The 14,927-nt window shown below is 38.6% G+C and overlaps 1 protein-coding gene across 5 annotated transcripts in view; it reads right to left on the bottom strand.

Annotated features, from left to right (window-relative positions):
- Positions 1–14,927, bottom strand: part of ST8SIA3 (ST8 alpha-N-acetyl-neuraminide alpha-2,8-sialyltransferase 3) — a 53,138-nt gene that overhangs the window by 10,812 nt on the left and 27,399 nt on the right. For 4 of the 5 annotated variants that reach the window (XM_033933876.1, XM_033933885.1, XM_033933867.1 and 1 more), the window contains one exon: positions 8,640–8,762. The exons of the other annotated variant lie outside the window; for it this stretch is intronic. In XM_033933876.1, coding sequence (XP_033789767.1) covers positions 8,640–8,762 — 123 coding nt within the window. The remainder of the gene's footprint in view (positions 1–8,639; positions 8,763–14,927) is intronic. 5 annotated transcript variants of the gene reach the window in all.

The raw sequence follows: 14,927 nt of genomic DNA, 5'->3' as shown, positions 1-14,927 counted from the left end.
TTATTGTTTTATTATCTAGCCCCTCTTTTACAAAACCGTTCATACGGAATCTACCCCCTTTCAATTTTAGAGAGTGCCCTCTCGTTCTCTCTCCAAAGTAGGGAAAACGAGAGGGCACTCTCTAAAATTGAAAGGGTGTAGATTCCGTACGAATGTAAGGAAATTCTTCTTCATCCAGAGAGTGGTAGTAAACTGGAACGCTCTTCCGGAGTCTGTCATAGGGGAAAACACCCTCCAGGGATTCAAGACAAAGTTCGACAACTTCCTGCTGAACCGGAATGTATGCAGGTAGGGCTAGTCTCAGGGTGCTGGTCTTTGACCAGATGGCCGCTGCGTGAGCGGACTGCTGGGCATGATGGACCACTGGTCTGATCCAGCAGCGGCAATTCTTATGCTCTTATATTAGTGCAGGCTGCACGCTGAATACTCTGCGCTGCTCCTGAATGCTTTGAGCAATCAGGAGCAGGGCAAAGCATTCAGCACATCGGCCTGTGCTAAAAACCACTTTTGCGGTTTTGTAAAGGGGGGGGGGGGTAATATGTTTTGAAAAATTTGATAATCGTTTTTTTTAATAAGTTGCATAATTGTGTATTTTGGGGATGTTTAAGAATTGATTGTTAGTATTTTAAGATCAGGGTGTGTTTGTTCACCTATGTTTGTGTGTTTTCTTTTGTATCCTTTATAGGTTTTTGGTTAAAAGGGATATGAATGTTTAATTAAATAAATAAATACCCTGGTAGTTTAGATAGATTGTGAGCCCAGGGGGTAATGCTTGAGTACCTGATTGTTAATTGCTTAGATAATTTTGATAGGCAGTATATAAATACCTAAAATAAAATAATGCTTTAGTCAAAAACGGTAAAGAAATTTTTTAAATAAATAAATGCTGCTGACAATCAATGGCTGGCCCTGAAATTCTGCATGTATTTTTATACTCTGCATGTATTTTGTATTTCTATAAGCTTATCCATAATACCGTTTTTATTATTTTTTTCAGTTATGATTTTATTTATGTTTTATCCTGTTTAGTGTCCATTTATCCCTTGATGAAGGCATCTACGGATGCCGAAACTGGAATCCTAGTTGGGACAAAATAGGTATATCCTAGACCAAGGACTGGGATCCTAGACCATCTACCTGGGATCTTACAAAAAAACCACACAAAGATTGCGAATCATCCAAAAACACGGCAATCCGACTGATCTTCTGACTAAAAAAATGGGAACACTTAACTCCCTACTACCACAAACTTCACTGGCTACCCCTGGAAGCAAGAGTACAATTCAAGTTCGCCTGTTTCTGTTTCAAATCCATCCTTGGCTCGGCCCCCCTTTACTTGATTTCCCATTTTATCCTAGACCACCCATCCAAACTCACACGTAGAACCCACCTGTTCAGCTACCCTACCCTAAAGGCCTGCCGTTACAAAAGATATCTAAATAGAACTCTTGCCTTCCAAGCAGGTCAGCTCAATAACTAGCTGGCCCACATCATCTCACGCACTTCATCCTACTTAAACTTCAGGAAACTACTAAAAACTAATCTTTTCACCCGATTCACACCCTAGGACCACTATGCCCTACCCTGGCCCCTTCTATCTCACCATGTCCCGTTCCCCATTAAACTGCTTCCCTTTAAACCGCATCTTCACCCACTGTCTGCACCCCCTGTTTTTTACCTAAATGCCCACTTCCACTGTACCCCTTTGTTATACCTACATTCTTGGATTGAGCCTTTACGCAGATTGTCTTGACCTTCTTCCCTGTACCATTTTTTGCCCTGATTGTACCTATTTTCACTGATTATACCATTTTTCGCCGATTGTACCACTGTTCGCTAATTGTTCCTATTTTCTCTGTTTGTACCATTTTTTCTCTGCCACCTATTTTCTCTGATTGTACCTTTGTTTCAAGTTTCAAGTTTATTAAAATTTTGATTTACATGCAATATCAAATATTTTCAATGTGTATAACAAAAATAAAATTGGGGAAATAAATGAATCATTTAGACAATAGACATAAAACATATCTATAGACGATAAAAAATACATTAGGAGTACAGGGATAAAATTACATTTGTTTAAAAAAAAAAAAAGAAATAACATTTAGGGAGGAAAAACATCAGGAAAGGTATAGGAAGGAAAAAAAAGAAATTATCTAATTTAAGGTTCAAATGCATCTTTATAAAGATAGCTTTTTAAATTCCTTTTAAATTCTACTAGAGAGGTTTCAGCGCGTAGGAAAATAGAAGTTTGTTCCAGAGCTGAGGTCCAAAAATAGAAAAGGTTGTATTTCTTCTAGTGCCTATTACTTTCAGTGTTGGAATGGTTATTAAATATTGATCTGCTGATCTAAGAGATCTAGCAGGGGAATAAGGTATTAAGTACCGATATAAGAATATTGGGGGTATTAGTTTTCTGAATTTTAAATATAAGTAACGCAATTTTGTATGTTATTCTATGTGAAATTGGTAGCCAATGTGCATTTCGCAGAAGAGGTGTGACATGATCATATTTTTTAGAATGGGTAATAATTTTTATTGCAGTATTTTGTATAATTTGTAACCTTCATATTTCTTTCTGTGTTATGCCTTGGTATAATGTATTGCAGTAGTCAAGCTTAGAAATTATTAGAGAGTGAATTAAGATATTTAGAGCTTTAGGTTCTAAAAGTTTAGCTAGAGATCTAATAAGACGAAGTTTGTAAAAACAGTTCTTAACTACAGAGCTAATCTGATCGTGGTAGGATAGCTCGTGGTCTATTAATATTCCCAATATTTTGGTTGTCGTTACTTTTTGTAATGGAAAACTGTACAAAAGGATTTTTGCTTCAAATGTAATTTCTTTTTTCCATGGCAAGAACATTATTGAAGATTTAGATGGGTTGAGGGATAGCATATTGTCTTTTAACCATTGGGTGACTTGTGTTAACTTATTATTTATATTCATTATCTCATTGGAATCGCCGGTATTTAACGGATGAATAAGCTGGATGTCATCTGCATATGCGTAAGATGAAAAACCTATGGATTGACTTATCGTAAGAAGTGGAGCTGGGAAGATATTGAATAGGAGAGGAGACAAAATTGAACCTTGAGGGATACCATATGAGTTTATATAATTATTTGATGAAGTATCATTGAAAATAACTTTAGATGACCTGTCCTGAAAGTATGAGTTAAACCATTTAAGAACTTGTTCTGAGATACCAATGTCAGATAGTCTCTTAAGAAGTAGATGATGATCGATGGTATCAAAAGCTGCAGAGAGGTCAAGTGAAATTAGAAGCACTGATTTATGTTGATCTAAGTAGTTTTGAATATTAGTTGTAAGACCTATCATTGAATATTCTGTGGAATAATTGGTTCTAAAGCCGGTCTGGTTGGGATGTAATATATGAGTTTTCTCAATGAAGTTGTTTACTCGATTGATGGCAAGTTAGCAATTGGTCGATAATTTGATTCCAATGAGATTGGATCTTTATGATTTTTAATTATTGGCCGGATGATTGCCTCTTTCCATTCTTTTGGCATAATGCCGGTTGTTAAACTATTTTCAATCATGGACCTAATAAATGGTCCAAAGAAAGGAAAGAAACGTTTTAAAAAGGATGGAGAAACAGAATAAGGATCCACACCTTTGATGTTAATACTTTGTAATAGTTGTTTAAGGACCTCTAAAGATGGTATTTGAAAATTAGTGCATTTTGAAATGGGTAAAATGGAGATTTGTTCTATATCTATATTATGGTTACTTTTTGCTTTAATGCCATCTCTGATTTTATATATTTTGCTAATGTTTGTGTTTTTGGTATATTTACTAATTCTGGGTTTTCTATACATTTTGGAACTGTAAGATTTTTTAAAATGGCGAAGAGGGCAGAGGAGTTTTTAGCATTTTCAATTTTTTTAGAATAGAAGGATGTTTTTGCTAAATTTATTTTGGTTTTATAATATGATAATTGATCTTTATATTTGTTAAAATTTTCTTGTGACTTATTTTTTCTCCATTTCCGTTCTAATGCCCTAAGTTGTTTTTTAATTAGATTAAGTTCTTCTGTATACCAAGGATTTCTTCTTTTCTTATGATTAATAACTTTTGTACCATTTTCGCTGATTGTCAACCCTTCTTTGTTGTAAACCGCCTCGAACTACTATGGCTTTGGCGGTATATAAGAAATAAAATTATTATTATTTTACTAAGCCGAGTTAGGGCCTTAATGCGCGGAATAGCACGCACTAGACCTTAACATCAGCAATGAGCTGGCATTATTCTAGAAGCATAGCGCACGGTAATTTTGTGCGTGTGCTAAAAAAGCTAGCGCACCTTAGGAAAAGGAGCCCCAAGTTTTTAACTTTATTCAGATGGACATCATATGGGCCAATCTAGGTATATCCTAGACCAAGTTTTAACCTCCATTTGGATAGACATCATATTATAGACTCTAACAATTTTAAGTGACATTTTTATCTTTGATTTAATAAAGTACCCGCTTGGTTGATTTCTTGACATCTCATTTGCCTCGTTTTGTTGTATTTTGCCACTGGGGAGTGACACATCCAAGTAGGAGCTGCTCCTCTTCAAATAAGTGCCACTGAATATTGACACCCCCCCCCCCTCACTTCTTAAGGTAGGTAGGTATACCATGCACTTGAAAAAGGTTGGACAATATTGTTATCAATTTTAAAATATATATATGCTCTTCATAGTGATTGAAAATCTTAAAATTCTATAATGTTTGTTTTAGTATTGAATTATGTTGGCCTAGGGAATATCAGATGTTTGGCATATTTAAAGATAGCAACAATCAATTGTTAAATACAATGCAGTTGAATTTAAATATCTATATGGCTCATTTTCAAAAGAGAAAAACCATCCCCAAAAATGGCATAAGGTGGCATTTGGATGTTTTTCTTGCTAAAACATTCAAAATCACTATTTTCAAAACCAATATTTTATACATTTTTCTATGTTGTTCATCTCCTGTTTGTCTAAAATCCAAGGGGGCATGTTGAAGGCATGTTTTGGGTGGGCTTAGGACTTGGACATTGTGCAGTGATAATCGAACAATTGACAAAATATCTGGGGCTAGACCTGTTTTAAAAACAAATAAGGGCCAAAAAGGTACCCAAACTGACCAGATGACCACTGAAGGGATGAAGGCATAGAAACTGAAGGGATGAAGGCATAAAGAACAAATGGCCCATCCAGTCTGCCCATTCAGACTGGATGATCCACTGTCTCCTCCTCTCCCCCCTAAGAGATCCCATGTGCCTGCCCCACACTTTCTTGAACTCAGACACAGTCTTTGTCTCCACCACTTCTGCCAGCAGACTATTCCATGCATTTACCACTCTTTCTGTAAAAAATGTATTTTCTTAGATTACTCCTGAGCCTATCATCTTTTAACTAAATCCTATGCTCTCTCATTCTGGAGCTTCCTTTCAAATGAAAGAGATTGACATCAGGTGTGTGGGCTGTAGAGGTAGTAAAGTCTATTTGAGTATTTTCTTCTTATATTTCATTTTGAACAGATTTGCTTATTGCCAAGAGTGCACAATGCTTTGAAAGACTTCAGTTGGAGGTGGTTCGGCTTCTGAAGAAGACAGCAAAATAGAGCTCCATCGGGCATATCACGGGCTTACCTTAGAGAATCACAGAGTTTTTCAACACAGATAAGTTGGACATTTCTTGTGCTGAATTTTTATTATATTTATTGTTATACATTGTGCTGGTACACCTTTACTGGACAATTATTATTGAATTTTGAGGACTCGTTGAAAGAGTGAGATGACTGAATTATGAATTTCACATATTTTTTCACTGATTTTGATTAAGCTTTTGATTTGCACGTTATATAATAGACACAACAAATACACTCAATTTTTGCCAAAAATCCTACAATAGAAACAACGTAACGAGGCAATTCAAGTCACTTCAGGGTTTGTTTGAAGGGCGCTCAGGGAACTACACCTATGTTCACAACTCACAACCAGAATCATGTGATTATAATATAATATAATATAAGTGAAGGGTACTCTCAGTGTGAACCATCAGCGATAGGAGTCCAGCTCTGACACTTCACTTCTGGGTCAAGGCGGAAAGCCTCCACCCCCACACCATCATCGAGCACCCTGGTGTGCTACAAATTAAGTAATTCAATAAATCATTCAAATAATGAATCAGTGAATAAATCAAATGTAATTCAACAAAAAATACCTGAGCGACCCCCAAACAAAACCCTGCCAGCCAGACCCCCCAAAAACATTTAGCAAAATCAAAAAACAAAAAACAAAAAATCACATACAAGTTGAAAAACAAACTCATCTGGAAATCCAAAATTTCTAAGAGTTTCATCAAATGCCACAGCCAACTCATCTGGATTCTTCTTTTCCCTGCTTCTACCATGGTTGCAGCTAGTTCAATGTCTCTTAGACCCATGTAAGTTTCAAGAAGGTCATCCACTTTTTAATTGCTTTTTCTTCAAGTTCTGAGGGCATTTGTTCCACAGTGGCAGGACCTTTTGATTGCAATCACAGAGTTTCTCTTCCAGAATAAATTTTGCCATCTGCTAATTTTCCACCTTTTGATCATGGCTCAATCATTTCACATCAGGGAACCATGGCTGTCTTTTCTGGTGCACTGCAGAAGCACCGGGCCCACGAGCCTTCCCCCCACCAACATCGGAGAGGAAGTTCCGGGCCAGCCAGGCAGCGATTGGCTGGCCCGGCACTGCCTCTCCGACATCAGAATTGACGTCGGGGCGGGGGAGGGGGGAGGCTTGTGGGTCTGGCGCTTCTGCAGTGGCTGTACGTACCTGGCTTTTGCGGCGTCGGTGAAGCAGGGAGAACACAAAGGCAACGCGTATCTATGAAAGAGCCCGGGATGGGCTCCGCGATCAACTCACGTTGCCCTTGCGATCGACCTTTTTGGCACTCCTGCTCTAGGGGATACTGCAGTGAACATGCCAAAAAAGTCTCAAGTATACATCTCACCATAACCTACTTATAACTACTGAACACATGGCTCGTAAAACCCATTCTCAAGGCCACTTCTTACGCCGACTTCAGAAATCACTGAAGACCCGTCTCTTTACCAAATTCTAATTCCCAATTCTTGCCCAATCCCCCTCAGCTATCCTCATCCCAATTCCCAATTCTCTTGATTTTAGATTAACTCATCCTTCTTCCCATTTGTAAAGGTATTCCACCCAAATTGTTTTCCCCCTGCATCCCAATCTCTGACTAGATACTTCCTTTTGATTCAAACCATCTTGGTTCTCTTCCATTTGCAATTCGTATCCCGGAAAGTACTTTTTCTGTTCCCCTTACATCTCATACACTCATTATGTGTATCTTGTTGTAAACATCTCTTACTTCTTGTTGTAAACATCTCTTACTTCTTGTTGTAAACATCTCTTACTCTCATTGTATGTAACTTGTTGTAAACCGCTTTGAACTTATGGTATAGCGGTATATAAGAAATAAAATTATTATTATTATTATATTGTATGGTGAGCCCTCCAAAACCTACCCAAAACTTACTGTACCTACCTAAAGATGACACCTGCAGGCACAAGGGCTACTGTTGTGGTACACAGGTGGGTAGAGTAAGTTTGGGGTGGGTTTTGAAGGGCTTACCATACAATATAAGTGGGTTATGGTGAGATTTGTACCTGGAACATTTTATGTGACATTCACTGCAGTACCCCCTAGAGTGCCCCGCTGCTCTGCAGAGCTGTCTGTGTGGTCATTTGCTAAGAATTCTGGCTATCCTATGTCCCAATGGCTTGTTTGTGTGTGTTTTATTTTCAAAAATGGTCAAAGAAGATAGATGTGCCAAGGGTGGACACAACTAGAAATGGCCATTTTTTAAAATAAAAGATAGATGTTTTGCTGTTTTGAAAATGGTCATTTTTCTACTGGATTTTAGACATTTTTTTCCCAAATGTCCAAACTTGGACTTAAGACATCATATCAAAAATGCCCCTCCACGTTTGCTTTATTAAGCCTGTTTGTAAATAACATGCAAAACAGAAGTTCCTAGACTAAACATATGTAATTCCTTGTTATTAATGCTGAATTTTACTAATAAATTATGGATGAGTATTTAGGGTTTTCTGTCTAAAACTGGATGATTGCTCCCCTCAAACTAGTGTAGAAAAGGGATAGAATCTTCAGCAGTATCTGTATTCATAGCTGAGAACAACATTAAAAACTTCTACCAAGGATGTTGATAAAGTCTATATCATTTCTACTTTGGTAACAGCACATTTTCTAATCTACAATTTGTGAGTCGCTCTATGCCTAAGTAGGTTCAAGGTGACGTACAAGTCAAAAGAAGGAGAGGAAAGGGGGGAGTAAGAAGGATGAAGAGGAGAGGGGGGAAGAATAATCTCCTGAAAGGGTGGTAAGAGGAGGATTCATGGTACAATTTACATTGGAAGGAAGCAAGATCCCTGAGTTATAACAAGCTACTGATTGTCAAAAGAGTATATTTTTAGGGCCCCTTTTACAAAGCCACAATCATGATTCTCACGGCAAATTCTCTGAAGCTCATAGGAATTGAATAGGGGCTTTGGTGTATTTGCCGTGGGGGAAATGTTACTATGGCTTTGTAAAAGATATCCTTAGCAACTCACCTTTGCCGTAAGAAAACTGTTCTGTTAAATATCCATTTGTCAAGCTTCTCCTGTAGCTCCTGTGCCATAGAATTTGTAACTGGTACAAAAGATGGATCTAAAAACTTTAGTGCAAATTGTGACCTGAAAATCAGCATATAGAAACAAATACATGTTTATTTTTCAGTATTTGTCCTTTATCCTACAGCGCAGAAGGAATGCAACAGAACTGAGAAAAAAAACAAAAAGTATGTTTCCACCTTACAAAACTGATTCATATTGAATTCAAACATTTTTCTCATCATAGATATAAAAAATGCATCTTACAGTGGATATTCCTTAACATCCCATCCAATTTCAAAAAAATAGAGGTAACTGTGTGAAATTGATGGTAGTGAGTAAAATCTGGTAAATCAGCACCTTGGATAGCATTCTCTGAGACAGGCTGAGCAGTGCTTTCCTTTCCAGGGAGCAGCCACCAGCTTAGGCAAGGGTTAGCCTTCCTCTTTTCTATGCTGGCAGGCACGCATACACTATTGCCCACTCAATCTCTCATCTGCCCCATCAGTTTTAGAAGCCCGATGCCTTCTTTTGTTTTTTCACCGACACAGAAAGACATTTTATTTGAAGGAGAGAGGTTAGAAATGGAAAGTGCTACATGAAGCCCTGTTTCCGAATTGGTTCATTTTGTGCATACCAAAGTCTCTCCTTGAGGGCCACAATCCAGTCGGGTATTCAGGATTCCCCAATGAATAGGCATGAGATCTATATTCGTACACTGCTTTCAATGCATATTCATTGGGGAAATTCTGAAAACCCAATTGGATTGCAGTCCTGAAGGAGGGACTTTGAGATCCCTGCCATGGTGTATGGAGTATGATTTCAGATTCTCCGATTTATTTCTAATACTTATCATGGTCCTTACATCATCTTAAAAGGAGCTTTTTTCTAGAGTTCATAAGATGTTAAAAATTCATCTTAAATCATGCCTGTGCCCCCCAACACAATGAGGAATATTTCTACCTTTCTTTCATCTTTAAAATTAATGACCTTAAATTTGCATCAGTTGCTTTTCGTGGATTTTTCAGTGGCAATATTCCTTTTCCTCCAGTTTCTGGTGAATTATCTTGGTATACTCTCTTTATTATAATATATAGTTAGTAGCATAGAGGCAGTGCTTTATCTCCTACTTAATTGTAGTTAATCCTCTTACATTTTCCATTATATTCTGTGGTTTGTCTCCTGTTACAGTGCGTCCACAAACAAATCCACCATTGCCTTTTTCCTACCATCATATCTAGCCCTAGTGCATCAGCCATGACTGAGCAACTTTTTATCCTAGGTGACATGCAGTCAGTATGCTTTCTTTCTACACTTCTCCCTCCGTATTCATGGTTTCAGCAATCGCGGTTTTGATTATTTGCGGTTTTTAGCTTGCTGGCTCCTCCCCCCAAATTACATCAGCTTGCATAGGGAAATCGCTGATTCTGAGGGTTTGCAGAGAAAATCGCCGATTCCTAGCACTTTCTTCACCGTGTTTTGCCTCTCCTTCAGGAACAGGCCAGGTCTCCCATCGTGTTATTCGCGGTTTCACCATATTCACAATGGTTAATAGAAAACAGCGAATAACATGAAAAAGTTATTCGTGGTTTTTCTGTATTCGTGGGTCTGTTAATCCCCTATCACAGTGAATACAGAGGGAGAAGTGTATTCTTTCCACCCAACTACAGGTTGATTGCAGTGTCCCCTTGCAGAGATTTAGCATAGTTTTTGTTCAATGGAGTCACCACATAAAAATATCCAGCCAGATTTGACATGAAAACTTCATTCTGTCCCCCCTCAGAGATGTACAAAAATCCACCAGCTGCTGCTGTTGAATTTTATTTTGCAGTCCTCTTTGAATCCATTCTATTTTGCATTCTCTTTTGATTCTACTTTATGGTGTGCTTTTCCTATACCTTTATGGCTAATTCTTTGTATTTTCATTATGTTGTAAAATACAATGCAGCTTGCCTACTGAAATGTGCATTTCAATTCTATGTACAAGTAAGCACAATTAAACTTTGAAGATCCAGAATTCTTTATTACTGCATTTCTCATCCATCATAAAAATGTGATGTGCTAGCCAATCCATTTGTAATTTGGTTAAAGTACATGTTCCACTGAAACAACCAGGTTTAATTTCAAAGTATAATCATGAACAATTAAGTATTTCTGTTGATGCTTGGTGGCTTCAGGAGTCAACATTGCATTACATTCTCAAGGTGCTCTAGTACTCTGCTTATATTTCCCAGTACTGAGCAATCATATTTCTATATATCTGAAAACAAAAGATAAGGAAGGAAAAATGCTTCAGTACCTGAATAAATTCATGTAAACCAGGGGTGTCAAAGTCCCTCCCTGAGGGCTGCAATCCAGTCGGGTTTTCAGGATTTCCCCAATGAATATGCATGAGATCTATTTGCATGCACTGCTTTCATTGTATGCTTATAGATCTCATGTATATTCATTGGGGAAAATCCTGAAAACCCAACTGGATTGTGGCCCTCGAGGAGGGACTTTGACACCCCTGATGTAAACCATTCTGAGCTCCCCTGGGAGAATGGTATAGAAAACTGAATAAATAAATAAATAAATTTGTGATGTCACGCACTAAAATATAATTTTTTTAAAAAAAATGTATTTATCATTTCAAATTATCATTACATCACAATGATAAGGCAATACTGAAATACAATACAATCAGTACTAGCTGATCTAAACAAAAAATTAACACAAAAGTAATATTTCATCGCACATAGGGTTCCTCTTATCAAGCTGCGCTAGCGGTTTAAAACGCGTAATAGCGCGCGTTAAACCGCCAGCCGCACTAGCCGCCAACACCTGCCTTGAGCAGGTGGTAGTTTTTTGGCCAGCGCGGGGGTTTGCATGTGATTAAAAATCACGCGCGCTAACCCTGCTAGCGCGGCTTGATAAAAGGAGCCCATAATCCACAATAAGAGAGGAAGACAAGAAAAAGAAAACAGACCCTCGGGGCAGGGATATATCAAACTAAGCTTTAGGAAAGAGAGCAGTTAAACAACCTTCCATTATTTAACACCACAGCTATCCTGATTCAATCCGGATGCGTAGAGATACCCTTACCTTCTAAAAAGAAACCTAATTGGGCAGGTTCAAAGAACCCATGTTTACTTCCCTGAAGGGAAACCACACATTTACAGGGAAATCTTAACTGATAAAACTGCCCCTAAAGTAATCACTTTCGAATGGTAAGATAGGAATTCTTTTCTTCTAGATTGCATCCATTTTGAAACATCAGGAAACATGTATACCCTTTCTCCCAAATAGGATACTTGTTTCAAATTAAAGTACAATTTCAGCAACATTTCTTTATCCTGATGAAACACAAGAGAGACTCATAAGGTAGCCCGTCCCTCTATTTCAATATCAGATGATTGTAATATATCAGATAAATCCGTCTGATCCCTACCTCTTCCTAATTCTCCTTCTTTGATTGAAATTTTTTTTTAAATAATAAATTTTTTGTAGTGGGGGGATTCTGATATCTTTAATGTAGTTAACATGAAATTTCTAAAAATTTCCCAAGGTGACAAACTTTGCTACTGGAAAATTTAAGTCTCAGATTAAAACTTTTCTGTTGGTTCTCCAAGTTTTCAATCTTCATCAGGAATAACATTTTATCTGAAATTTGTTTAGTCAACAAGTTCTTCGTCTCAATTGTTATTTTCTCTAAATTCTTCATTTCTAGCCGTTGCTGCTGAAGTGATTGAAGTTGAATTTAATGTTATTGATACAAAGTTTGCACATACCGAGTGCAGGTCAATGCCGTCCAGATGGAATCAAGTGCAACTGGCTGAGGTCTCTCAAGTGGCTTGAGGGGGGAAATAACCACCAGCTTGTCTTCAGCATTTTCTCCAGGTGCCGAATCCTGGGTTCCCTCACCCTCCCCACCACCTGCTCCTCGAGTCGTAATGCTCCCAGCTCGCTGCGACTCCCCGGCAGGAGTTGGCGTCGACGTTAGAACTTCCGGTTCAACTGCATGTCAAAGCAGCTCCCGATTGGTGAAGCCCGACTTTAGTGCAGGAAGAGGCAATCGGAGCATACCGCGAGTGATTTCCTTCACTCGCTGGTGCTCCGGCTGCTCTCTCCTGCCTCTCCAGCTGCCCTCTCCTGCCTGGTCATTCACAGTCAAAAAATACCACGAATGACTGGGACCGCGAATCGCCAACCATGAATGACCGGGGGAGCACTGTATTTCATTCATTCCACAGCTACTCCAATAGCTCATAAGACATCATGATTAAATGATCTTTGTTTACATAGTTCTCCTTCTGTAAGAGGTGTCCATTTTAAATCAGGTTGTAGAGATCTCATTTTGCTACTGGGCTACAAAAATTTGAAATAATTTACCATTAAATGCTAGATTACAAACTGTAAATTTTTTTCTTTTCATAAACAGTTAAAAAATTTTCTTATTTTGTAAATTTGTAGTGCAAAAAAAGAGTTGCACTGTAGGCCCCTTTTATAAAGCTGCCGTAGTGATTCCTGTACAGCAAATACAATGCAACCCATTAAATTCCTATAGGCTGCGTCACATTTGCTGCACCAGGACTCACTACTGCAGCTTTGGAAAAGGGGCCCTATATTTGCAAATTATTATTTTAGTTTATAAAAAATTTGTAACTTTTTAGAATTTTTAATGATTGTGTTATTACTTCCCAGTAGATTCTCAGGTTCATTGTTGGAATCCACTTTGAACCAGCTCAGGGAGAAGGCACAGTATATAAGACCCTGATTCTATAAAGGGCGCCTAATGGCGACTAAGTCCCGCCTAAGGTTAAGGCGTCCAAACTAAGTGGTTAATGAGCAATTTAAGTGTCTTAACAAGTGGTAATTGGCAGCTGGGCATCCAAGGGATGTAGACGCTAGTTTTGAGATGCATCTACATTTGTGTGGGCACCCTTTGGGAAAAACTGCACCTGCCCATTTAGGCTTTGATGAGCACAGGGCTTTTACCCATTGAGCCACAACAGCTTCAAGACAGGTGTCTCCGACTGCCCTGTGATATCATAGCTTAGCGATATGCTAAGGTATCATCTGCTTAGGTATGATATGACAGTCACCTGAAAGAAAGCAGATCTGGCTCAATGGCTTAACGCGCTGCTTTTATTGTCCAAAAAGGTCAGGGATTCAAATCTCATCCCCACATCTCCAGTAAATTTTACAGTTTCCTATTTGCTCTGATAAGAGAGTATATGGATGTTGGACTTTGGCATTTTCAATAGCACTGTGCCGTTTGCATGCAAACTTATTTAGATCTTCACATGCCTAAAATATCCTAAGCTAGGGTCCACTTTGGAGGTTAGCGCCCAAGAAAAGGATCTGGATATCATTGCAGACTCACAGTGGGAGGGTCAGTGGGGTTCTGCTGCACCGGGGGATGGGAAGGAGGGATAGAAAGGTGCTGCACAAGGGGATGGGTGAGAGGGGAGGAAAGATGCTGCACATGGGGGTGGGGGAGAAAGGAAAGAGGAAGAATTAGGGTGGAGAAGAGGAAGGGAGAGATGATTGTTGTACATGAAAAAAAAATGATATCCCCCCAAAATAAGCCCTAATGCATATTTGGGAGCTAAAATTAACATAAGAGCCTATCTTATTAGCGGGGAAACACGGTATTACTTATCATTTCTATACCACTGCTGTGCTTAACAATACCCAAGATGGGAAAACCAGGCCATCTTTTTGAGAATCTGGGCCAAAACATGTGGTTTAATTGAATAACTAGCAATAATTGTGCACTACTAATCAAACATTACAGTTAATTGGCTCCAATTAGGATTTGTGCATTCATCTTGCCAAGCACTATTCTATGAAGATGTACACACATATTTTAGCATGCAGCTGATAAAGCAGCAGTCATGTGAGAGGCATGGGCACATGGGGAGTGTGTGATGCAGTGGTTAAAGCTACAACCTCAGCACCCTAAGGTTGTGGATTCAAACCCATGCTGTTCCTTGTGACCCTGGGCAAATCACTTAATGCCCCCCATTGCCCAAGGTATATTAGTTCAAAAATTTTATTGGTTTTACACAAACATATAATACATAAGTGATGACTAAGACATGATCCAATCTAGTTGTACAGGCATTGCAAACAGTCTTCTAGGGCAGTGGTTCCCAACCCTGTCCTGGAGGACCACCAGGCCAGTCAGGTTTTCAGGATAGCCCTAATGAATATGCATGAGAGAGATCTGCATATAATGGAGGTGCCAGGCATGCAAATCTGCTC

This window comes from Geotrypetes seraphini, chromosome 1 (assembly GCF_902459505.1).
Source record: "Geotrypetes seraphini chromosome 1, aGeoSer1.1, whole genome shotgun sequence".
NCBI classification, from domain to species: domain Eukaryota; kingdom Metazoa; phylum Chordata; class Amphibia; order Gymnophiona; family Dermophiidae; genus Geotrypetes; species Geotrypetes seraphini.
Note: the sequence above shows the minus strand (reverse complement) of the source record. Positions and strands in the feature narration are given on the sequence as shown.